General features: G+C 33.4%; 1 protein-coding gene across 1 annotated transcript; it reads right to left on the bottom strand.

The window, feature by feature from the left end:
- NECTIN3 (nectin cell adhesion molecule 3) lies at positions 1-27,828 on the bottom strand. The gene is made up of 6 exons (XM_029286107.1): positions 27,537-27,828; positions 25,824-25,941; positions 20,859-21,010; positions 5,672-5,810; positions 4,499-4,583; positions 1-1,660 (listed from the first exon to the last, which is right to left on the bottom strand). Exons 1-6 carry the CDS (start codon positions 27,697-27,699, stop codon positions 1,484-1,486), a joined length of 834 nt encoding a protein of 277 aa, XP_029141940.1. The 5' UTR covers positions 27,700-27,828; the 3' UTR covers positions 1-1,483.

Genomic DNA, 27,828 nt, shown 5'->3' with positions numbered 1-27,828 from the left:
TAGATGCAAATTCATATTTTTGATTTGTTTAATTCAGAATCAATATTACACTTTCAGGCTACTAAAATATGAACATCTTTTTAGTATTTCAACAGAATGCCAGATAACTCCCTTTTTAATATGTCAAATTAATACTTTTTGATAATGTACATTATATTCTGAATTCTCTTACCTCCCTATATTTTTCTATACATTTTTCCTAAGATTTTGTACTGTAAAATCATATAGGCAAATAGGTAACATAATAGATACTATAGCACTGTTCATGCCTTTTCACTGAATACCAGTAAACTCATATAATTATGTTATCCTTACATATACTCTATGTTAGTACTTGATTTATATTTCAAAGTTACTTGTAATTTATTCTATAGTTATCTTTAGCAATACACTCAAAACTATTCAAAAGCTATTTGCATTTCTATAAACTCCATGAAACAACATCATACAGTAAGAAAACCAACAAAAAAGCAGCATAATGTAGGTGTCTGGATCTACATTTCTCTCATTACCCTGTTACTATCAGCATGAAAAAAACTTCCCCATTCTGTTTGCCAATCTAAAAGAAGAAAAGGCACACTAGGTGAAGTTAATCTTAAACTATATTGAAGAAGCAAGCAAAGTAACTGTTTGATGTATCTTGCAGTGGGATGTAAACACTGAATGTGGGAGCCTTTTATGCCTATAAGATTATATACTATTGTGCTAGGATTAGCACAGAATAGTTCATGCGAAAAACACAGAAGAAACGCTGAATGAAATTGTTTCACACCCTCAGCTCAATGAAAGCATAAACAAAAACAGCTTTAATTCCCGTTATCCTTAAATTTTGCATATATAATTCTTTCTGGAACACTTAAAACTTCTCTTTTAATCTCCAACTGTTATTTCCAACATGGGCAATACATGAGCTTTTAAAAATCATTTGTATTACAACTAATCCTAAAAGTTTCAGTCCATAGTTTAAGGGATAGTACTGTATTTTTGAAGATATGACAAGTTATGTTAGCCAGTGGCAACCCTAGACATTAGCAAAAGGGAACAAGTATAGTTAATATTTGACGAGGGCAGCACTTATCAATATTCTGCATGAGGCACAAACCATTTTTTTCTTGAAGCAAAGCTCTGTGATAAGGGCTTAAATTAATATCAAAATAACCTCATGTGGCCTTTCCTTACTACAAAATGGAATAGGCAACTATTATGGGAAATGAGGAAAATTTAAGTACTGGTAAGAAGATTTCAGGTAGAAATAATTCAGAAAAATAGGTAGAAAAGATTCTAACCATTATTATATGCCCATCTAATTAATAGATAATAAATTGACATTTCTTAAACTGCATAGAGAATGGCTGATGACATAAACATTTATATTTTTTCACAAAAAAGCAAACCACTAATTTGAAGAGATTATCAGAAATTATATAAAATTATGATTAGACAAATATATCTTTCTACATCAGTTCACCAACAAGAGATTGAATCATACATAATGTTCCCTGGGATTGATATATATTCTTCCATTGCCTGTATTTGGATGTTTCTTATTGATCCAATCTTTGCAATTTGTTTCTTTCAGTGCTGGGTACATTTGTTGATCTCTGTCTTGGGATGCAGTGTTTTCATCTTCATAGCTAAATCGGCTGCAATTTATCATTTTCTAGGGGAAAAAAAGGACAAATGGGTATCATAAATCAATCTTCTTTGACCTTCCATGTTTCACTTTTATTTTTAGATTTTGTTCATGCACCACAATAATACTATTATTGCATTAGGTCGCTTTTAAGCTTAGGACAACTAATGGCAACTAAGAAACTACTTTTTCTCTATCCAAGCCTACCTATCCTTGCATTTGCTAAAGAGTGCTCTCCCAATTTGAATACTTCCTGATTTTTCTTAGTAATGCCATCACAAAAGGCATTCTTCATTAGGTCCATTAAATAATTTGTTTCCAAAGACAAAAAAAAAAAAAAAAGAGAGAAAAGTTTCAGACCTTGCCAGGATACAAGAATCGCACCAGGCTGCAACCCCTTAAATCAAATGCATATTTTCTCTGGGATCATGTGACAGATGCATGTTCCTGAGAAAGGCAAATCTTGCTTAAAGAAGTTGCAATAAAATGTTATATTTCGAAAGCAACACAGCTCTTTGTCTTGAAAACTGAAATGGTGCACTGCCCTATTTTCCATTTATGTTCATTGGGGGACCAATCTCACCATTGAGATTAGGAGGGCCCTCTCAGTTAGACTTCTAATCCTACCATCAGTTATAATTTTTATTTATAACTTATTTTAATATTACTAAGATCACTAATATGGCCTTCTGTCATGACTTTCTAGTAAAGCCCCTAAAACTTGCTTTTTTCCAGCCAGCCCAGGAATCCTCTTATTTAAGGAGCCCATGCGTTGGTTGTATTATGTGTAATATTTTCCCACATGGTTTTGTTTCTATTTGTTTATAGTTTTAATTATTTTAATAGTTTTATATCATGTTTTAATAGGTACACTGCCCAGAGTTACTTTTTATAAGCTGGGTGGCTATATAAACTTGACAAATATTTTTGTTATTAGAAGCTAGTAAAAGGTCTTTTAACATTTTCACACACAAATGAAAATTTAAAAAATGCAGAAAAAATTATGAATCAATAAGTTCAATAAATGAATACAATTAGAAGGATACTTGGCACTCAAAATTGGGTATTTCAAATTTGATGGCTTGATTAAAATATTTTGCACACTACTATTCTTCATGCCCGTTTGGATTTTAGTAAACGCAACTGTAAAAATGTAAAATTACCAATATTAAAGTACTAATTTATAACTTTATCAAAGCCTTTAAAAAAATAAATGGTTTATTATTAGTAATACATATACAACAATGTCGAATCATAGCTGCCAATTCTTTAGGTGGAGCCAGCTTTCATTCCCATTGAGTTCTTCCCAAGAATTTAGGATGTCATAATGTATTGGTGTAGTATATGTGCAGATATTAATCTGCACTTTAAATCATTTTTCAATTCTGACCTTGATTGCATTAATTTGAACAGCTCGCTCTTTGGCAGCCAAAATCAAACCTTTCTTCCAGCTGTCATTGCCAGGTTTTATCCTTATCCACTTTCCTTTTGTAGAAATTGATCGTGTAATGCTTTTCCTTAATCAGCATTCTGTTCATGTTATTATAATGGACCAGTTAGCTTGATGTTTTTAGAGATGATACCTATGAAGTCCTTCCAAAGAATCTGTGATAGGCAGATGTTATTTGATGGTATTAAAGATATTGTTCCAGGATGTACACTGTTCCAAGTAAAGCTGTCCTTTACAATTGATATTACTATCTCATCTTTTAGATATATAACTCAGGGCAGGAAATTCTCCTACTTTTTACATATAAGCTCATCTGTCAAAAAGCTGACCTTCAACTTTTTTACTAAAACATTGTGCTCACCTGTGGATAAACTGAGCCTTGAACATTTTAATGTTTAGAATTGGTTTAACAACTTTTCATAGTATTTGCTTAAAAACTGGAGTCAGCTTATCCATGGATAGGTCTACCCATGAGTACATATAGTATATTATGTGTACTTTTGATAAGTATTGCCATATAGCCTCAATTGTGGTCATATTTTGCCATCTAAAATTATCTTATTGATGAGTATGATTTTTTTTTGCAAATGAGCCAGTTGCTAACACATAGGAAAGGTGTTTGCTTTAGAAGCAAACCTACCTACTGGAAAAGTATGCAATTCCCGTATCTTTTCCTTTGGGCTCCAGTTTTCATTGAGCCAACTGGCTTTCTCCAACGAGCTTGTCCCTTGCACACAATCCTTTTCGGAGAACTGATTTTGTAAAAAGATGTCTGGGTACTTCAGAGACCCATGGAGTGGGCTTTCATTCCACTTCGAGACCCAGGAGTTAGTCTGGCTAACAGTGTCTATAGTATGAAATGCCTGGCATAGCTTGAGTTGAAGTGTTTTTCCCTCAGCAATGGGGATGGGAGGGAATTAAGCACATCTGGTGTTGCTGGCTTCTATCCTTCCTTTGCTAGTCTGATTCTTTGGTAGAAGAGAAGTGACCCCATTAGTGGCCACTTTTTCTGGTGCTGCAGCTATTCTAGGTAAGCAATTCATCTAGTACACCTAAAAGCTACTCTTTCCAATCCTGACTTTCTGTGGTTGGTTCACTTATAGAGTTCCTCTGACATATTAAAAGTCAGTGTTAGCTATGTAATTATATGAGAAGGAGAAAAAGGGAAAAGATGGTGTTAACCAGACTTTATGAACGTATTACATCCCTCAGTAACAACTCTTCAAATAGACAATCCAAGTGAGTCTTTCACAATCTAAAATTTTAGTTATATCAGCTACAGACTGACAGTAGGTATATGTTTCATCAACTATTACCTACAAATGAAAATAAGAATTCCAAATATGGGATATTATATACAGTAGGAGTACACTGAGTCTTTGATTTGGAACTGAGACCTTTAATTAGTAACTTACTGCATTGTTTATTTCTTTCTGAGAATGAGAAATATTTCTTTTCTCATAGGAAGATGTAGGCTTGTGTGTTGGTGGAAGATCAATCCTAAATTTAAAAAATGTATGGTTTAGTAATTATCACTGCTTGATAAAAATAAATTCATATTAGAGTTGAAGTTAAATAAATATATCTCTTTTCTTATGTAGTAGTGTAATTTTACATTGATGGAATCTTGCAAATTCTGTATTTGAGTATTCTTTTAAAGTGGTATAAGAAATATCAACCAAAACAACTGAAAACAATATAAGAAATTAATGACATTTGAGAAAATGCACTTTAGAATTTCATCAGAAATATTCTTATATGTTTTCAAGAATTATGTGTATGGGTTTATTTATAATGCAACTGCCTCACTTCATTTAATAATATCTTGGAATGATATAACCACTTGGTTGAAATTTTCCCTAAACCAGTAAAGCAATACTCACTCACCTCTTCCATCGTCACTGTACTTTTCTTGTTCCATACAATGGCAATATGCCGTAAAAAAGGAGATTGTTGTAATTCTGCCCTTTATACTCATCTAAGAATTTCTCATCTTGTGAGGTTTCTTTCATTAGTTTTTTTTATGGATCAGAATAATGATTATGTGCAAAGAACTATACCCATTAAACATTTTTGGAAATAAATCACTAATTGCCCAACCATTTCTTATCTAATACAGGCAAGTAATATCAATGTCAATATTAGTGCTAACAAAAGGAAACAACATTCTGCAATTAAAAAAGCCTGCAAAAGCTTATTAAGGATTCATGCCTAGACTTCTTTGTTGTTTCATCTTTTGATAATTATTTTTAATCTGTTTTTAACAGTGTATGCCGTTCCAGCGAAATCTTGAACTGGATAACTTTACAAGCAGTCTAATTTCTGATGGCTAGTCACAACTTTACTTTTATAACAGATTACATGCACATAGCACTGTAGGTTTTTTTCTCCCCATTTCTCTGAACTTTTTTGTAAGATATATAAAAGGCTAATTTTACATAGAATGCGCAATTAGTAGCTGGGCTACCAAACCCAATATGAATTCAGGATAAAAGTAAAATCATGTATTTATATCAAAACAGAGTTTATACTTTTTACAAACCAAGAACTTGAATAAAGTTTCAAACAAAATACCACAAACAACTTACATTTTGTCCAAATAAGATGATCGCTTTTTTCTAGGAGCCAGTAATACTATTATAAAGATGGTAATAATAAAGAGAGCAAGTACTGCTCCTATTACAGCCCCAGCTACAGCTACTGATGATGACTGCTTATATGGCACATCTGAAATGTAAGTCACCAATTGTTACAAACAATGTGGTTAATCTCTCTTAAATTATATAAATAAAATGTAGTTTTCTGCCTTTAAAAACATTTCACAGAATCTACAGTTCTTTTTGTTGCATATGCATTAATAGCCTTGTAGTATGAAAAAAAGTATTTAGGTCAACAATTTAAATATCGGAAATAAAAAAAATGGCATTTTTTTTCCAGTGCCAGGCCTACAAAACATTGAGAAAATTGCCTTAATAAATTTCTAGTACATCTTAGCTTAGCAAAAGATTTGGATTTTAATATATGTACTGCATATGTGACACTGAAACATTTTAGAAATTATTATCTGAAAAAGTATATGAGGCACTAGTCTTATTTAACCAACCAACCTTTCTTGTTCATTGCCAGCAAAATCATTGTTATTGTAACTGAATTATCTATTTTCTATCATTGTATGTGTTTCTCCATCCATATAATAGATATGGATTTTCACAAATTAAGCTATTTCCATAAATATATATAGTACAGTAATTCATTTTAGTAACAATGTTTGGTGCTGCACTAACTGTAAGTATGGATTAACTTTACAGTATTGCATCTAAATAGGTAAATGATAAAACAATATTTTTAAATATAAATGGGTAAACTTGAAAATCAGAGCCTAAGTAATTTATTAGAGAGCCTTATATTTATTAAATGAACACACATAATTTTGAAATCATCTTTTTCCTATCATTCTTCAGAATATTTCAGTACTTGCTCTAATGTTGGATTATTGAAATAGCATATTGTATTAAGCATTATATAGGCAACATTCCAGTAATCTAGTACTTTCAAATTTCAATATCAACATTTCTAAAGAATACTTTGATCTTGCAAAAACATCCCAAATTATATGAGCATATGCACAATGGATTTCCTCAGTTAAGTTACCCAAGCCGATAAATGAACATCTAATGACAATGTTACTACAGATGCTGAACAGAGATTAGACTGTTTAAAACAGTGGTTCTCAACCTGTGGGTCGGGACCCCATTTGGGGTTGATCGACCATTTCACGGGGGTCGCCAAGCAAGGCTGTCCACCATTTTTTTTGTCCGCCATTTTTCCCCCTTTTCCGGTGGGTGCCTTACCTCCCTTGGGCTGGGCCAGCTGGTGGTCGGCCTGCTCCGTCTCTGCCGCTTGCCAGCTACGCCTCGGCCGGCGCAGGGGGCGGAACCACGCATGCGCGGCGCTCCCGGGCAGGGAAAGTCCTCGACTTACGACCGGTTGGGTAGTCGACTTACGACCGGTTTAGTCCTCGACTTACGACGGCTTAGTCCTCGACTTACGACCGGTTGGGGTCGTGGCATTAAAAAGGTTGAGAACCACTGGTTTAAAACTATTTGAATAGGATAATTATGTGCAAGCTTCAAGTTCAGCACTTTTGAGAAACTGGAATATGTGAAATAAATAACTACAGATTGTTCATTAAGATTCAATTGACAAATTATATAATTCCATCTATGAATTTTTATGTTTTGTAGATCCTATTGAACATAAGCTGGCAGTTTTGTGTGTTCTTTAAAGTGAAATTGCTAGTGGGACTAACTTAATAAAGCATTCTGAAAAAGTTACCAATTTACTAAAACATAGATAATGCTGGGAAAGATTGAGGGCAATAGAAGAAGGGGACGACAGAGAATGAGGTGGCTGGATGGAGTCACTGAAGCAGTAGGCGTGAACTTAAATGGACTCCAGAAGATGGTAGAGGACAGGAAGGCCTAGAGGAACATTGTCCATGGGGTTGCGATGGGTCGGACATGACTTCGCAATTAACAACAACAGATAACATGCAGGTTTTATTAATAGCCCACTTCCTATATTTTCTGCATTACCACTTTTGTTTCAAATCCAGGGAGAAACTAAATGAGAATGCCGTTATATAAATTCACAGAGGATAAATTTAACAATGGCTATTTTTCTATCATGATACTTCTAAAGTACATTTCAACAATTATTCTTGGACAATACAAATGGGAAAAAGCTATTATGCTCATGTCTTCTGGGTGGAATGTCTGGTCTTCTGTATAGCCCTCTGTATAGCCCAACTACAGAACTTGCTTTCTTTTTATGTGCTTGCAGATTATTAAAATTTTACCCATGGCTGACTTTCTTACACATTTTCCTCTTCAATTAAAATAGTCAACAAATATTTGTACTAAGATTTTTTAACCTCATTATTAAAAAAAACCGTATGTTCTGTGCAACTTAGTGTAAATTATGTAAAATTTAACTATATAAGTGGTTTCCAAAAGTGTTTAATACATAACCTCTTCATAATTGCCATATTAATTTATGCCAAAATACTTGACAATATTTTCCTATATTATTCTATAATTTTCCCAACCTACTCCACTTGCTGAATGTTTTATTTTATATGCATTTTAATCGTTTATGCATATGACCTACATTCAAGAAGTTAATTTAACAAAAGATTTATTTGACACAACTGTTCATACTTACAATAATTTTCTCTATTTACACCAAACATACATTAAGAAACACTGCAACATTGAACACTGTAAATCTATGAATCTGCTCATATTCAACTGTAAAACTCTTGATAAATTTAACAAATTATAAAAAATGGAGAATATTGGGTACTTTTAGATTTTTGTGTTACAAAACAGCATTTAGAGGGCATACAGAGCATATTACAATGGAGATGTTCCTAGGACCACAAGCTATGTTCAAATCCAAACCAGGAAAAAAATCCCTCAAAACAAAATCCAAAACCAAATTACTACCTCCTCCAACCAGAGTTTAGAATCCATTGTTAGCTTAAACATCTGACCATAGGCTAACTTTGATTAGAAACAAGCTCTTCAGTTGGATGAAAAATCAGAATAAAGAGATTTTGTTCAAATAAAATGTTAACACTTGAATTATCAATGTGAGAGAGATATGTAGAAAACCAGTTTAATGAATAACTACTAAGCTGTAGTCACATTTTAGCTACTGCAGTCACATTTTTAAAGACATAGCAACCAAATCACAGTGTACTGTCAAAACCCTTATAGATACTATAATTGCTGAAAAGCTCTACAATACTGTGGATCTTTTTGTAATGTGTTTATAATACTCCAAGTATATATTGGAAAACAGTTGCTAAGCAGCACTATTTTTTCATATATTCATGCTGTCAAATTCAACTAATATGTTAAAGTTACTTCAACCTCTTTAAACACACTCACCTTTTCAGTTTTATAATTAATGAAAAGAAAAATTCCACTGATTTCAATGGATTTTGCTTCTAAGCACATATGCTTAAAACCATTCGATTCTTATTGGTTGCACTGCATTATCCTCTGTACAATGAATTACATTCTAAATCTATTGATAGAATTTTTTAAACACCAGAGTTACTCTTTCTCAACAGAGATCATACATCCCTTTTGTTATATATATTTGCTCCTCCCACCTATTCAATGCGTTAGGTTAATAGTAAGCTTCCACAACATTTCTTTTGAAACAACATACATATCCCCAAATGTCTCACAGGAAATACACTATTAGGAAAGAATTTTTCTCCTTAAGCAATATTTTATGTTTGTGTTGCCTTTTCATTCTTTTTCAAAATATCCAGAATTGCAGCTTACCATATACATAAAGTTACTCTTGCATTTAAAGTGGCCCCTCCTCTTTAAGAACTCTTTATATAGCCCATGTATTTCTTGAAACACCACCAAATTCTGTGATAACTCAAATGTTTATTTCTTAAAATGCACCTTCATTGAATATAGAAGTTGCATCTGAGATTCAATGCATTTATAGGTTTGTGCTTAACAAATATTCAGTAGAATCGTTAGGGAAACTTAAGTCTTTCCTGAACAATATTTAAGGAAAACCATTTGATTGAAAGAATATATAATAAACCTTAACAAAAGGATTGTTCTGGAAATTTAAGTAAAAGATTTGAATTCTTGTATTCCATTGCTTGGAAATAAGATGCAGTGTAAAAATATATATAATGTTCCTGTTACATTGCAAGTTCTGTTCATTGAAATGTCCATTGCAGCAGGTTCAGTGCAACAAGTCATCTGTAAAAGGTACAGTATCTAATTATGGCAAGGCTCAAAAATGTAGAGGTATTACATTCTGTGCAGAAAACCTAATAAAGCTTTGAAAAAACTGTGCCATCAGATTATTTCATATCATAAGTCATTTCTGTAAACAAAATGTGCCTTAGATCAGCTGATTCCGAATCACTATCATGTTGCCATTAAGTAGAACTATAGTTATGAAAGTTCTATCAAAGTAATTTTTATCATACATTTACAATAACAACACAGCTGTTTCAATTCAAACTTTTTATAAGAATTTCATTTTTTAAACGTAGCAGGTTGTTCTTTTCTTGTGCTATATGCCAAATAGAGCACTATATTAAAATTCATTTTTATGAAAGACAGTAGTACAGCATTGAAAAAAAAATCATAAAGCAGCTTCAGTACACTTAAATGAGGTTTTTACATTTCATTTGTCAAGTTAGAATATAAAAAGCTTGAAAATCAACTTGGAAAAGCTTATTCCTCAAGAAAAAGTATAAACAATCTGAAAGTGATCAGCTAATGAAGGAACTTTATATATAGTCAAGACATGAAAGTGGATGTTACTGTTACACATACCACTCCTTTCGAGATATTACAGAGCCATCTACATGTGAAACTAAGTCATCTTCATTTTCATCATAACATTCATCACCCAAGTATTTCATTCCCAGAGTTCCACTTTCATAGTAATCCATTGGTCTTTCATACCTGTCCTGGTATCTGTTAATAGTATCTACTTTGTTCCAGTCTGTTTTTTCAGTTTCTCCCATGTAGTCTTTAGTTAAGAGACTGTTCACAGGATGTTTTATTTCTTTTTTCACACTGTCAGGGTAAGAATCCACATCCTCAACCTGCAGGGTATCTATCTGGGACTCCTTTTGCATATCTGATGGTGGAATGTAGTTCTTAGCGAAGTAGTCACCACGGAACGTCCTCCTTCTCCTATACCAGACAGCTCCAACCAGGACACATACAAGTATCAGGAAAAGAGCCCCGCCCACTGCACTACCGATGATGGTGCCCCAATTGTCTTCCTGAATTTCTGGCCATGACGATGTTGGAAAAAGCTTTAGTTTTGGTTGAGTTGCTAAACCTGTGTTGCCATCAGTTGAAGGAAGCCATGGAATCGTGAATGGTGAAGTGGTAGTAGTGGGAGGATCTAATGAAAGAGCAAAGAGATACACAAGACAGAAAAGGCAGAAAATGTCAATGCAAACTATTTTAAGTTAAGAGCTGATAAGAAAGCACAGTTGATGAGTAAGAAAGTGTACTTTAACATAGTTTTTCATTCTTCATTATATTATAAAACTATTTACCATTGGTGGAAAATACAATTATGTGTAGCTTCTGGATAATATATATAAAAATTATAAATATATAATTAAAATAATTTAATATGGCAATGCTTCCATGTAGTTTTGTAGCAAACATGGAACAATTCCATCAGCTGAGAAGTCAGTCAATTCCTTATTATTCTAGTCAGAGTTCAAAAGAAACTAATGAATGCCCTCACGGATTAGATATTCCTCAGAAAATATTAAAGAATGAAAAACTAAAAAAAAATAAACTGCATGCTAAGTTAGCTAAATATAATTTAAACCTTGCCTCCAAAATATAGTATGATTTATAGTTAGGATTTAGAAATCAGTGCATTAATGGTTCTTTGCTTATTGCAATGCTTCTGATATTCTTGCTCTCTGCTTAAATAGTTAATCAAACACAAAAACTAAAACTAAACTTTAGAAATAACTCTAAAATTAAAATAATTTTTAACGTTTATATGAAACGTATATAATGTCTACCTGACATAAAACATAGACTTTTCTTCTAGTATGGGAATGTTGTTTTAATCTAAGAAATACATATAATCAATATGGAGTTATCAGGTTGATCAGGGAAATTGAATGCAAATTTAAATTGAGGCATTAGAATTCTTTGCTGTATATAGATGATAAGTTAAAAGCTGAAGATGTAAACTAGAAGCTATGCATTTGAAGCAATAGCTCTGTTCTAACGCTGTATGACAAAAGAATTTTACTTTTATTACTCTATGACATTACCAATGTAGTCAGAAAGATGGGTTAAAACATGCTAAACATGCCAGGAAGTTTTGGATCTCTAGTATCTATTGAATATTAACAATTATGATTCATGTGAAAATAAATTATACATATTATGGAAAGTACCTTGAAGAAAATGCAAAAGTTAAAAAAAGAGGATGGTTGTTTAGAGAGTTTTTTAAAATAGAAAGCTGTTAGTAAGTGTTAAGAATAATTTTTAAACCACATTCAAAGGTATCATTAGCAATGTAGGCAAGACAAAATTTAAGCTCAATGTAAGAAACTAAGGTATTTTAATTACTCGGATGATTATAATTGAAATTAATATATATTGAATATTTCAATTAATCCAATTCAATATTTCATTTAATTGAACAGTCTGTAGAGCTTATTTTTGAAATGCCTTGCCATCAAGTTAAAAATTACTGTTAGGTCTATAGCATATATAACTTATCCTTATTATGTAATTTGTTAAGTTAATTATGCCCATATTAAACTGTATTAAATGAAAAATAAAAAAGATGAACAAACATATTACAGAGATAAATGAATGGATCTATAACATGATTAGTTTTAAAAAGTGAAATCCACTGATTCCCATTACCATCTTACAACTGAAAAACAAACAAAAACTCAAACCCTAACCTTCTGCATTTTCTTAAAAGAAAAAATATCTCAAAGGTTGTCTCCTTAAGAAAAATTACATGATAATGATCTTATGAAAATAGCATTTATCACATGGTTCATTATTGCTAACAGTCTTTAAACAACCAAAATGGTACCTATATACACGAATATAGTGTATATAGTACAAATGTAGACTAAATGAAATTGACTATATTATTGGAGCAAGGAGATGAAAACACTAAGTTACAACAGTCAAGACATGGCAGGGTTGACTGTAGAACAGATCATGAACTATTTATATACAAGTTTCAACAAGATACCCACCATTTTCAAGGAGAACATCAGAAATTGTTTCAAAGTCCTGATTCTCACTGATGGTCAATTAAGGAACAATATGAAAAGAGATTGCCAAAAAGCAAGAAATAAAAGAAAGCAAGATAGATGTCAGAATAGAAAGTAGAAATTGCCAAGAAGAGATGCCAAAGCTAAGTAAGACAAAGAACTCAGGAAGCAACAAAGCAAAACATTTCAGAGTGTTGTTAGAAATTGCAACGACATCTGTAAAGACATTAATTATGGGGGAAAAAAACCTAGGAAAACAAGAATATTCTTCCATAGTGATTGCAAGATCAGGAGGAGGTTCCAGCCTCTAATTGGTTTGTTAAAGGATGCCAATGGACAGATAGTAACTGATTCAAAGAACAACAAACTAAGATAGGAGTCTACTGAAATTCTGTATAGTAGAGATGTCAACATTCAAAATAAGTTAGAAGATATTCCCTATTTATATGATCTTCTACTACAGTGGTTCTCAATCTTTTTAATGCCGCGACCCCCAACCGGTCGTAAGTCGAGGACTAAACCGGTTGTAAGCTGAGGACTAAACCGGTCATAAGTCGAGGACTACCCAACCGGTCGTAAATCGAGGACTTTTCCTGCCTGGGAGCGCCACGCATGCGTGGTTCCGCCCCCTGCGCCGGCCGAGGCGTAGCTGGCAAGCGGCAGAGACGGAGCAGGCCGACCACCAGCTGGCCCAGCTCAAGGGAGGTAAGGCACCCGCCGGAAAAGGGGAAAAAAAATGGCTGACAGCCTTGCTTGGCGACCCCCGTGAAATGGGCGATCGACCCCAAATGGGGTCGCGACCCATAGGTTGAGAACCGCTGTTCTAATAGCATCTAATAGTATTTATATGATCTTCTAGTAGTAGACGATGAGGTCAGATAGCATTATTAAGTTGAAGGAGGTAAAAATTGATGGAATATTTACAAAATTACAGCAAATAACACAAGAAGAATCTATAATTTCAAAGCAAATTAAGTCAGCAAATCTGGAGAATGACAATGTCCAACAGCCTGAAAGAGATTGGTCTATATACCAATCCAAAGAGAGATTTAACAGCGCATGCAAACTATCACATAATATTTTTAATTTTACAGGCAAGCAAAATAAGGCTTAGGATTCATCAATGCAAATTAGAGCCCTACATGGAAATAAGAGTGGCCAGAAATTTAGGGTGAGATTATATTGCTGATGGACATTAGATAATTAATAAAATCAAAGAATTCTAAAAAGAAGTCAAATACATGCTTCACTGATTATAGAAAGGCTTTTAATTGTGTGAACCCTGTCAAGTGTGAAATGTCCTCAGGAAAATGGAATCAAGAAGCAAGACAAAAGGAATACTGACACTTTTGAATTTTGGAGAAAACTAACACCAAAAGCAAAAGAGAGTATAGTGAATAGCCAAGGAAACAAATACATAGATTTTAGAACACATCAATACAAAGTTCCCACTCAAGGCACAAATAATTAGGCTCAAATTATATTTTGTACACATTATGCAGAGACCCTCCCATTGAGAACATTGTATTGCTAGGAAAGAGAAAAAAAGCCCAGCTAGGATGGACTTGTTACAGTGATAATGAGCATGTTTTTGGGAAAAGCCAGGTTGGGGAGCCATCATTCTGGAGAATGTCTATGTGGTTACCTCTTTTGAAGGTCTTTCTATATGACAAATAAGAGTTAACATCAATCACATGGAACAATCAATCAATCAATTAGGGCATTAATACACTTTTATTATACCAAAAGTGTATATTGTTAAGAAAGCAACTACTTCCTATTTTTATATACAGCTCACATATGAAAAATTGGATAGGTAATGCAAAATGAAAAACTGGATAGCTAGTCATTGTTTCTTACCAGTTTCTATTAGAATCAGAGGCTAAATGAAGGCAACAGAATTGTGACACCTAATAGATGAATATTGTACTGTGGAGTAACTCCCTGGAAAAGAAAGCCATTTGAAAGACAGAAGGACAAAAAGCAAAAATGTCTTCCTCTATTCGTCATCATGATTCTTTTGTGACTTTTAATATGGTTATGATATGCATACTTGACAAATAAGAATAGTGTTTCATGCTTATGAGATAAAGTAGATCATAAAAGCTTGTAATAAATAGAAATAAAAAAAAAAATAAAAAAATAATAATAATAATAATAATAATAAAAAAAAAAAAGTTGGAAGGGACCTTGGAGGTCTTCTAGTCCAACCCCCTGCTCAGGCAGGAAACCCTACACCATTTCAGACAAATGGCTGTCCAGTCTCTTCTTAAAAACTTCCAGTGTTGGAGCATTCACCACTTCTGGAGGCAGGTTGTTCCACTGGTTAATTGTTCTAACTGTCAGAAAGTTTCTCCTTAGTTCTAGGTTGCTTCTCTCCTTGATTAGTTTCCATCCGTTGCTTCTTGTCCTGCCTTCAGGCGCCTTGGAAAATAGCTTGACTCCCTCTTCTTTGTGGCAGCCCCTGAGATATTGGAATACTGTTATCATGTCCCCACTCGTCCTTCTCTTCATTAAACTAGACATACCCAATTCCAGCAGCCTTTCCTTATATGCTTTGGTCTTCAGTCTCCTAATCATTGTGGTGACCAAAACTGAATGCAGTATTCCAAGTATGGCCTTACTAAGGCATTGTAAAGTGGTATTAATACTTCACGTGATCTTGATTCTATCCCTCTGTTAATGCAGCCCAGCACTGTGTTGGCCTTTTTGGCAGCTGCAGCACACTGCTGGCTCATATTTAAGTGATTGTCCACTAGGACTCCGAGGTCCCTCTCACAGTTACTACTATTGAGCAAGGTACCCCCTTCCCCCTATACTATACCTGTACATTTGGTTTTTCTTGCCTAAATGTAGAACCTTACTTTTTTCACCATTGAATTTCATTTTGTTAGATAGCGCCCAGTGTTCAAGTCTGTCCAGATCCTCCTGTATCTTAAGCCTGTCTTCTGGAGTGTTGGCCATTCCTGCCAGCTTGGTGTCATCTGCAAATTTGATGATTTCCCCATCTATCCCCTCGTCCAAATCGTTGATGAAGATATTGAAGAGCATCATTTTAAGGAGCTCAAGAGTGTCTTTTTGTTATTTATAAATTGCCCCTTTAGAACTTGTTTGTGAAGTCTTTTTCATGGATTATTTTCTTTTTTGTCCCATTCCCTTATTTTTTTTCCCATCAGTTATCCAGAATATATTTTTTAATATTTTACATATAGGAATTGCTATGACATCTGTTAATGTACGAGGGGTATTTATTGCTTTGAAACTTAAGTGAAAAAACTAATATGTAAATTATTTTACATTTTTACTGCAAATTGCTTTATCTATTACATAGAATTATTTTAGATATGTGGTAGGGTAAGTTATCCTAATGATTTCAATAGCACTTAAGACTTATATACCGCTTCGTAGTGCTTTACAAACTTTTCTAAGTGGTTTACAGTCAGCAAACTGCCCCCAACAATAACTCGTGGGTCAAAATCAGGCTCAGCATCACACAGATACTGTGAAACCTCATTCCTGATTAAGAAACCTGGATCCAGGCACACCTGACTTATAGTTCAAAATATTTAAAAGGCAGCAGTATTAAACAATGGGGAAGGAGGCTACTGGACATTTCTGGAGTTGAATTTGTATGGTGAGGACTAGAGATATTGTGTGTATCAAAAAAGAAATGGAAGATGAACTGTTATGATGCAACAGGAACAAGCAGGACTGAGAGAGAGATTTACAAAGATGTTTAACACGTAGAAAGGACTACAACTTTTAAAAAATATTTATGAGAAAAACCAAAAAAATGTGCCAGAATTCCCAAAGCTCAAGAAGCAATGTTTTCCTCTTTTGTTCCCTTTCCACTGACACCTATGAGTGACCCTCTAAGTCAGGGGTCTTCAAACCTGGCCCTTTTATGACTTGTGGAGTTCAACTCCCATAATTCCTCAGCCAGGCACACTGGCTGAGGAATTCTGGGAGTTGAAGTCCACAAATCATAAACGGGCCAAGTTTGAAGACCCCTGCTCTAAGTAAAAGTACTGAGAGAAGTTGCTTGAGTAAGGGAGGAAGTGAAATAGAAGAATCTCTAAACAGCTCTATTTAAAACTATATAAAACTGTGATATATAGTTTGTTACGCCAAGGCCACTTTATCTATTGAAAATGCACACAAGTTATTTACTTAAAAACACCACAAAAATATCCACTGCAATTTAGAAAACCAGGGGCTAGGTTATCTAATGAACCATCTTCATTCAGTTACATCAATCCAGGCAGTGAATGTATGTGGTGGACCCATCAGCCAAATAATTCCAACTAGTGAGGATCCAGGAAGAGCGCTTTCTCAGCTGTTGCTCCTCTCCTGGCCTTCCGTAAAGGCGTAAAAACATGGCAGATGCACACACAACCGTGAGGTTGATTGGTGCCATGAAAGCCCTTCCCCTGTCTTTTAATAATTTCTTAACATCCATTGCCTCTTTTAAATTTTATATACTCTTTTAAATGTTATACTTTTAATATTTTATTGTACATTTCCCAGAGTTCTTCTGTGAAGAAGATGGGCAGTTCTTATATATGACAAATTAATAAATATATAGGATGTGTTTATGAAAAGTGGTTCTGAATAGGAATTCATATATAGGCATAAAACAGAGGTACGATTATGCAAATAATCTCTGCCATACTTAAATCTAAGGTTAAAAAAGAGAAGAATGCATGCTTGGTAGACAAATGGGCGGCATGCAAATTTCAATAAAATAAATAAATAAATGGGGACAGCATACAAATACTCCTTTTCAAAATCTTTCTTCGAGAGATTATCTAACCTATGTAGGGTTCCTCATCATTATGCAAACAGACATACTTAAACAATTGAATTTCCCATTATTATCTCCTTGTCCATTCTGAGAATACAGGTCTATTACAGGGAATCCTCTAACTTACTAGAGCAGATTGGAAATGCAAAGAATATGGTGGGAATTAAAATGCTGTTTCATAGCTGAAACAGTGAATATTTCCATTATTTAATATATTTAATGTATTTAATATACTATTATTATACACTGAACTTAATATTAACTATCTAACAATGGGCAACATATCCAGTCAGAATTTTATAACTGCCACCCAAATTGAAATAATAAATAAATGAGATTCTAATCTGGGACCATTTCCCATTAAAGTTTAGCATAACCAGTGTACTAGAAAAAAAATCATGTTCACTTTTTATATGTAACATTTCATTATTCCCATAAATATTATGATTTTTTAAAAAACTTATTTGATTTATAATTCATATTCAAGTTGCCATAATTATTAAATAATTAACACATCAGGAACTGGAAAAAAAACACTTTTAAAATAATATTGAAATAATTTCACACAATTTATTTGAGTAGAAGTGTTCTGCTCAATGTTTTAAAAAAGATTTGTGCTGCAAACAGTTAAATTTCAATTAAATTGAAACATTTGATTTTATTATAGATCTGTAAGAATATGTGTTATAAATTTAACTAAAAACATTAATAGAAATCTTAACTCTAATTTTAAAAAAAACTTACAGTTAAACAATTATTTCTTTTAACATTTCAGGAATTACCTATGAAGATATTTATCCTTCCCTCCAAATAAATTTCCAAGAGAGATTCAGAAGGACATTGAAGTGTACAATACAAAAGCAGCAGCCAACAGACAAGACAAAAAGATCATATAAAAATTAAGTAGTTAACAGGTCACAAGAATAGATCTACTCGATTAGGTCAAAGGTACATTGCCTTTGATTCAAGAAGCAGAACACAGCCATTATAATCAGAACCACTGGAAGTTTTTAAGAAGAAACTGGACAGCCATTTGTCCGAAATGGTATAGGGTTTCCTGCCTGAGCAGGAGGTTGGACTAGATGACCTCCGAGGTCCCTTCCAACTTTATCATTATTATTATTATTAATAATGAAATGTCATTAAGGGAACCTAGCTTCAACTTAATATGGAGAGGTAAAAGGGGGGGGGGGAATCCCTTCCCACTCACTGTAAATAAGCCATCATTTTCTAAATTTAAAATCATGTATTGTAGCTTTTTTTAAGGTAAAGAAAAAGTAGCCTTGCATTATTTTTATTTCCCACTTCTTTATGAAAGAATGCTTGCTGACTTTGTAGCTAATATCACAGAATCATTTTCTCAATTGATCCTTTCTGCTCTTGTGTCACTAATGTATTATCTCTATATTTTAAATACCTAAATTACCACGCATGGAAGTTGATTCAATCATTTTATCATGCATTAAGGGATGCTTCTGGCTTTCAACATTTTTTTTTGGGTTACAGATGTGAAAGCCTTATTTTCATCATCCCAGCAGAGGGGATGCTGTTAAAAGAGCAACAGGGAAAGATTTCTTTGATTCCTTATTGTTACTATGCAAAAAGTGGGACTAGAGCCCAATTATGTTTTTGACGGCATCATTTACTACATGATATTTTTAGGTCTGGCTTAGCAGTAATGGATCTCTTTTTTGATTTAATGGAAAATGATGTTAAATTATTTCAGTCTGGTGACATATAAAACCCAGGGAAGCTCACCCACTCTTACTATTTTATTTGCATTTTGAAATAGTCTATAATTCTTTCTCTAGTCTCATGTTTTGTTTATATCTCACTGGGGAATAGAATAGACAAGATAGATGCTGATCTGAGCAAACAGGAAGAACTAGTAGAAAAAAATGTTAATACAGTTTAAGATTTTTAAAGGATATTATTGAACAATACATTACATTATATCCAGACTTTATGGATGAAAATTCAGCACATAATTTTTCTTCGTCTAACTTTCAGCTCATGCACAAAGTCACTTAACTTTCTAGATAGGCGGAAAATTGGTGGAAAAGGACCATGCTGTTTTCATGAGACATATATCTTACTTGTCTGGAATCTAAAATAAATTATTAACTTGAAGATTTAGCACAGGTTCAAAATATTTTGCATATAGTATCATGTCATATTTTTACAACTCAGTAAAACAGATGAACTGTATATCCCTTCAAATATGTAAAATATTTTATTTTTATATGTGAAAAATTCTGCATGCTTGGAAGTTGAAAGTCCTCTTTTTAGTGTAAAAGGCCATTCAAATATTGTTTTGAGCATAGAATAAATTAGTTTGAACCTGAAATGCTTCCATAATATTTGAAATGACTCATTTCATGTTCATGCTCATTTTCCACACCCAATTATCCCTATATTTACTTAAGTAGTGGAGCTGAAAGTGAAATAGACTGGCTTGTTAGCAACTGAAGTAAAGACAGAATGAACTCTTGGTACTAATCTTTCTCATTTCATATTTCAAGTAACCTTATGCTACACTAGCTTTCTATTCAGAGTATATACACCATTTACGATCTGCTTCTTGTACCGGTACTGTAACGATAATTAAACCGTCAATGTTGTGTAGAGATATACATATCTTTTTATCACATTTTTTGTTGAAGTAAATCAGAAATCATGCAAGTAGAACAGAGTTCCTGGCATTTAATTTAATGTATAAATAATTTGGTAGTTTTGTTTTTTAGGCCAATATATAAAAATGTAAATAATTATCTTTGATACAATGTATCATTTATTTGTTTACTTGCATTATCTGCTACTTCCTACAAAACATTTTAAATAAACAAAAAAATAATTGCAGTATAGTGAAGAATATCAAACATAAAATATGGGACAAAACATTAAACATATTTAAAATAAAAGATCTGAACAGAAATTTGTTTTGCCTTTCAACAGGAAGGGCTAGGTGAAAAAACCCAGATCTTAGGCAGATAAGTAAATTATGGAGTAGGATCCATATCTTGAAAAATGTTTTTAAAAATCAACTATATTAGACAATACTGATAGAACATTTAAGAAAAAAATAAAATGTAAAAAGGGGGGAAAATAACCAAAGGGGAGGGGAAAAACTTACCTAATATGTAAATAGTCTTTTGATCACTTTTTTGACCAAGTGAATTGGTCACTTTACAAATGTAAGTTCCAGTATAATTGTAAGACAAAGGACTGTTGAAATGTAAAGTATTGTTGGAAGGCTGTAATCCCTCAGGCCAATGTCCATCCAGCCTGAATTGTAAAATATTTAGAGCAATATGAGCATTTTGCAAATATTTCATTTGGAATATTGATTGTTCTCATTTTCCAGAACAGAAATATATTCACTTTCATGAAACCAATTATTGTAACCATTGAATATTAGGTTACTAACAAAAGAATTCAACAGAATCATTAGTTTGTCATGAAATAATACAAGACAAGCAAGTGCTATTCACAAAGATGTCTAATCACTTCCAGAAGTGTTATCTAGAGTATATGATGGGTACCCCAAAGAGAACACCAAAAATTATACAAAAACATAATGTATAAAATCTTGTTAATGGAATCTACATATTTTACATATTTTAAGAAGCATCTTTATAGTTAGTTATTTACAGCATTCATATTCTGAAATCTGTTCCTTAGCATATATTGGTATGCATGTAGTATATGCATATACATATATTATCTAAATGATAGGAAAATATATAACAAATATTGAAAAAAGAAGAAACCATGCTAGCAAGTCTTTCATAGAAATCTGACATAGAGCAAGGGGCAGTCATGGTTAAATGGGCTTTTGCACAATTCTGTGCCAGTTGTACCCATTCCTTGACCCAGGAGCTCTGCTCGCAATGTGTTACCAATGTGGGCCCTCAATGGCAGGCCTTTTCTGTTGTGGTGCCCACATTACAGAATCTCCCTCAAGACCTGTTATGCAGCAAAGCTGGTGACTCCAGGGGATAGGCAAACTTGTGAGGTGGCTCTGATATTAATTAACTTTCCTCCATCTATTATTTTTGTTTCTTAATTAATTCTGCTTTTATAGTTCTTAATTTTTCAGATAGATAGATAGATGATAGATAGATATGAGATGAGGATGGATAGATAGATAGATAGATAGATAGATAGATAGATAGATACATAGATAGATAAATAGATAGATCGATCTATTCCCTGGCTAGTTTCTGTATATAGAACATAATATATACAAAGATGCTTAAGCCAGGTTTGAATGGACCTATGGAGCTGCTTTGGCTAACTGATAACAAGCTAAAAGCCACCATTTGAATGTTCCAAAGTGCCACGGTCATTATTTTGAAAATGGCAACCAGAAAATTCAAAGCAGGTTTTAGTACTGATGTTGCCAGAAAACATAGGTTTTAGAAGTTGCTGGGGTTTATATATTCAAACTACTAAATGTGACATGGAAATTTTAGATCTATATATGGTTCACATATGTGTATATAGTTACCCAGATTTCCTAAGAATACTGTTTTGAAATCCTTATATGAATCATCAACATTTTTCTATAAAGCATTTAGCTACAACAATAAAAATATACTGTATTTTTCGGCGTATAAGATGACTTTCTAAACCCTGAAAATCTTCTCAAAAGTCGGGGGTCGTCTTATACGCCCAGTCGTCTTATACGCCGGAAAATACGGGTATTCTATTTTATTCCTTTACACATGTGGTTTGGCATATTACTCATCAAGTTTTCTCTCCCCCTCTCTCTCGCGCAAACTCTATATTTTAACTGGAAAAGTTGGGGGTCGTCTTATACACCCAGTCGTCTTATATGCCGTAAAATACGGTAATACATAATATTTTATTTTTATTTGTTCTATTAAGTCAAACTAGTGGAATCAGAATGTGGTGGAATCACCAACTACAGCAGAGAGAAGGGGCGTTGGTCTTACCTGAACGCCTTTTCTCAGTACGGAGACGGAGACTCCACCAATGGGTTTTCTTTGTCTGCCTGCTCTTGAGACCAAGTATCCAAAACTTGTCACGCCCCCTCCTGCTGGTAATCCAGTCTTAACGAGGGCGAAGCGTTTGAAGATTGACGAGGCGTTGGCTCTCAGCACCCTAACACANAATTGGTCACTTTACAAATGTAAGTTCCAGTATAATTGTAAGACAAAGGACTGTTGAAATGTAAAGTATTGTTGGAAGGCTGTAATCCCTCAGGCCAATGTCCATCCAGCCTGAATTGTAAAATATTTAGAGCAATATGAGCATTTTGCAAATATTTCATTTGGAATATTGATTGTTCTCATTTTCCAGAACAGAAATACATTCACTTTCATGAAACCAATTATTGTAACCATTGAATATTATGTTATTAACAAAAGAATTCAACAGAATCATTAGTTTGTCATGAAATAATACAAGACAACCAAGTGCTATTCACAAAGATGTCTAATCACTTCCAGAAGTGTTATCTAGAGTATATGATGGGTACCCCAAAGAGAACACCAAAAATTATACAAAAACATAATGTATAAAATCTTGTTAATGGAATCTACATATTTTACATATTTTAAGAAGCATCTTTATAGTTAGTTATTTACAGCATTCATATTCTGAAATCTGTTCCTTAGCATATATTGGTATGCATGTATATGCATATACATATATTATCTAAATGATAGGAAAATATATAACAAATATTGAAAAAAGAAGAAACCATGCTAGCAAGTCTTTCATAGAAATCTGACATAGAGCAAGGGGCAGTCATGGTTAGATGGGCTTTTGCACAATTCTGTGCCAGTTGCACCCATTCCTTGACCCAGGAGCTCTGCTCGCAATGTGTTACCAATGTAGGCCCTCAATGGCAGGCCTTTTCTGTTGTGGTGCCCACATTACAGAATCTCCCTCAAGACCTGTTATGCAGCAAAACTGGTGACTCCAGGGGATAGGCAAACTTGTGAGGTGGCTCTGATATTAATTAACTTTCCTCCATCTATTATTTTTGTTTCTTAATTAATTCTGCTTTTATAGTTCTTAATTTTTCAGATAGATAGATAGATAGATAGATGATAGATAGATAGATAGATATGAGATGAGGATGGATAGATAGATAGATAGATAGATAGATAGATAGATAGATAGATAGATAGATAGATAGATAGATCTATTCCCTGGCTAGTTTCTGTATATAGAACATAATATATACAAAGATGCTTAAGCCAGGTTTGAATGGACCTATGGAGCTGCTTTGGCTAACTGATAACAAGCTAAAAGCCACCATTTGAATGTTCCAAAGTGCCACGGTCATTATTTTGAAAATGGCAACCAGAAAATTCAAAGCAGGTTTTAGTACTGATGTTGCCAGAAAACATAGGTTTTAGAAGTTGCTATATTCAAACTACTAAATGTGACATGGAAATTTTAGATCTATATATATGGTTCACATATGTGTATATAGTTACCCAGATTTCCTAAGAATACTGTTTTGAAATCCTTATATGAATGTATATGAATCATCAACATTTTTCTATAAAGCATGAGCTACAACAATAAAAATATACCGTATTTTTCGGCGTATAAGATGACTTTTTAAACCCTGAAAATCTTCTCAAAAGTCAGGGGTCGTCTTATACGCCCAGTCGTCTTATACGCCGGAAAATACGGGTATTCTATTTTATTCCTTTACACATGTGGTTTGGCATATTACTCATCAAGTTTTCTCTCCCCCTCTCTCTCGCTCAAACTCTATATTTTAACTGGAAAAGTTGGGGGTCGTCTTATACACCCAGTCGTCTTATACGCCGGAAAATACGGTAATACATAATATTTTATTTTTATTTGTTCTATAAGTCAAACTAGTGGAATCAGAATGTGGTGGAATCACCAACTACAGTAGAGAGAAGAGTAAAGAGGCAGCCTAGCTTGGAGTTGCTCTGTGGGAGGAAGTGGCAGAGTCCAGACTATTGAAGCCTTTATCTGCCTGTTCACAAGAAAATGCAGTTAGTCTGGCAAGATTCTTGTAAATAGGAGATCAAAAATAAAGAAACTACTTTGGCCTAATCTCAAAGTAGTTTCTGGTGCCTTGCAGGTAACACAGGGTGGATATAAAATAAATTAATTTACATAATCAATTAGGAAGATTCAACTTTATGCTTGTTTTAAAACAGTGTTTACAGTACACTTAGTTATTTTAACTTTTTAAAAATAAATTATTCAAATTATACATGTACTTAGGTTATTTAGTTCAGGGGTCCCCAACCCCCAGTCTGTGGACCAGTACCGGGCCGCGGCATGCCAGCAACTGGTTGGCACAAACAAGCAAAGTCTCATCTGTAGGATGCAGGCAGCACACAAAACTGCGCACCCTCCGGTCAATGGAAAAACCTCTCTCCATGGAACTGGTTCCTAGTGCCCAAAAGGTTGGGGACCTCTGATTTAGTATATAGGAAATGTAATTATGTCAACTTTGTTGAAAATTAGTGCAGCATTTCAACACTGCTATTTGTCATGTTTGATTTGCTGGCTCAGAAATAGAAAGCCTTTTAATCTACAGTTTTATTTCCAATTAAGTATTTTTGGAAGATTCAAAATATTTTGCTGTATTTGCGCACAATATATAATAAATTACAAATACAGGTATTCCTCAACTTATGACCACAATTGAGCCTAAAATTTATGTTGTTAAGTGAGACAGCTGTTAAGTGAATTTTGCTCTATTTCACAACTTGTTAAGTGAATTACTGCAGTTGTTAATAATACAGTTGTTGTGAATCTGGTTTCCCCATTGACTTTGCTTGTCAGAAGATCACAAAAGATGATCACATGATCCCAGGACACTGCAACCATCATAAATATGAACCAGTTGCCAAGCATCCAAATTTTGATCACATGACCACGGGGATGCTGCAACAGTTGAAAAATAGTTGTAACTCACTTTTTTTCAGTGATGTTGTAACTTCGAACAGTCACTAAATGAACTGTAAGTTGAGGATTACCTGTACAATATATATTGATATGATATAGTATTATAAACTATTATAAGTTGATCTAATTTAGCTAAATTTAATTTATTTTGAGAATGACTTACCGACTCCATGTAAACTCCATTGGTAGTGGATTTGCATCAGCATTACACCTGAGCAAAATATTCTCTCTTCCAATATACCAGTTTCCATCATATCCAGTTACTGTAACCTCAGGAGAATCTACAAACATACATAATTATAAGCATTTGCATAAGCCATTATGGAAATACTTAAAATAAGTCCAGAGTAAAATATAAAGACAAAGGCAACTTTAATGAAGAACACTTCATTTTATAATTTCAAAGGCTACCAAATAATCTTTTATCTCTTAACTCCTTAAATCAAACTACCTATATCAATACTTTTAAGATAAAAACATGTAAGTTGGTTCTTAACAATTCATAATTTTTAAAATGTGATAATAGAATTAAAAGTAGATTTTTTTTTCATAGCAAGTCTGATAAAGTTGATCATGTTTTTATCAACACCTATGATAAAAGGACCAGGTAGTGATTTTTTTTTATTGTGTTGTGTTTTATGGATATATTAGAAACAAACTCAAAATTAGTCTGATTTTTTTCTCTATAAATGAAAATAAGAAATTGATTGATAACTTATTTAGATTCAATTTTTACAATGCAAGATCCAATATCAGCAGAAATAATTGTCGTAGACAAATTATCTTCAGTATATGCTAAACAGTTTTATGTGTTCATTCATAATATATGTTCCATATTGTTACTTTCAAACACAATTTAACTTATCTAAGTAAACATTCTGAATCAATTTCATTAACTGAACACTTTTAAGATTTTAGTATGTTTGGCCTGTATATTGCATCTCAAAATCTGGATAATTAGGGAATTAAAAGCACAGTTGTATGTTGATTTGCAAATTAATTCATAAGGCGTAAAACAAAATATATACTCAAAAGCACATTAAACATGTTTAAGAACATCAAAGCAGACAATTCCAAATGAAAGAATGGCAAATTAGTCATAGCCGCTATTATTACCGTATTTACATGCCCATAATAAAATACATATTAAAAAAGTTAGTTAGCTCAATTTTTATATAATTTAATGTTTATGTTTTAAAGACCCAGTTTGGTGTAGTGATTACTGGGTTACTTAGGTACAAAGCCAGCTCAGTGACTTTGAGCCAGTTATTCTCTCTTAGCCCTAGGAAGTAGGCAGTAGCAAATCACTTCCAAAATCTTGGCAAGAAAACTGCAGGAACTTGTGCAGGCAGTTGTCAGGTGTCAAGAGTGATTAAAAAGCATCAAATAATAATAATAATAATAATAATAATAATAATAATAATAATAATAATAATAATAATAATAATAATAATAATAATAGTAATGATGATGATGATGCTTCAATATCTTTCAGATCCATTTGAAGCTGATTTCATGTAAGATTATGCTAACATTCATAACTTGAAATAATTTTACAGAAAGAAAAGTGACAAGCAGGGTTGGGCAAGTGAGGCCCTAAAATACAAACCTCCATTTTACAGTGCTTGAAGCCCTCTCTGAACTACAATTGTTGAAAATCAGAAGAATGGTCATCATCATTCTGATCCATGAAATGTATAAAAGAACAGATTGGAGTTTGTGTGTGCATGTGTGTTATATTACCCTAAACTAAGAAAAAATAGGAATGTTTTTCTCACACCCACTTGTAAAACATGACCCATGTCCAAGTCTGTCCCAAAAATATAGGTGTGCATACTGAAACAAAAGATATGCCCACCAATATATTATTACTTACATTGAATATCAAGCACATAAAGCATTCTTATCTCCTTTTCTAAGGCTGGGTGTCTCACGATACAAGCTATACGTCTTCCTCTAGCAAAGCGGGTAGGAATAAGCTTGTACTGGCTCTCCACTGTGACTGTTTCATTTGGATATGAAGTTGAAGTGGATTCCATTTCACCAAGACCACCTTCCCAGACAACCTCTGCAGCTGGTTTTCCAGTAGCTGCAGTACAAATGGCTGCAACTGTCTGATTGGCACCATCTATTAATGGATTTGGTCCGTTTGTTAAGCTCACAGTTGG

The sequence above is a fragment of the Protobothrops mucrosquamatus genome, unplaced genomic scaffold, assembly GCF_001527695.2.
Source record: "Protobothrops mucrosquamatus isolate PMUCROS unplaced genomic scaffold, P.Mucros_1.0 scaffold2911, whole genome shotgun sequence".
NCBI classification, from domain to species: Eukaryota; Metazoa; Chordata; class Lepidosauria; order Squamata; family Viperidae; genus Protobothrops; species Protobothrops mucrosquamatus.
Note: the sequence above shows the minus strand (reverse complement) of the source record. Positions and strands in the feature narration are given on the sequence as shown.

Bases quoted from the DNA above. Each gene is read 5' to 3' on its own strand.
- NECTIN3 (XM_029286107.1), bottom strand. From the start codon at position 27,699: ATGGAATCCACTTCAACTTCATATCCAAATGAAACAGTCACAGTGGAG. The intron at 25,942-27,536 runs GTAAGTAATAAT...GTATGTTTGTAG, and splicing joins TTATGTGCTTGATATTCAAT to ATTCTCCTGAGGTTACAGTA. The intron at 5,811-20,858 runs GTAAGTTTTTCC...CTTACATTTCAG, and splicing joins AAAGACTATTTACATATTAG to ATGTGCCATATAAGCAGTCA.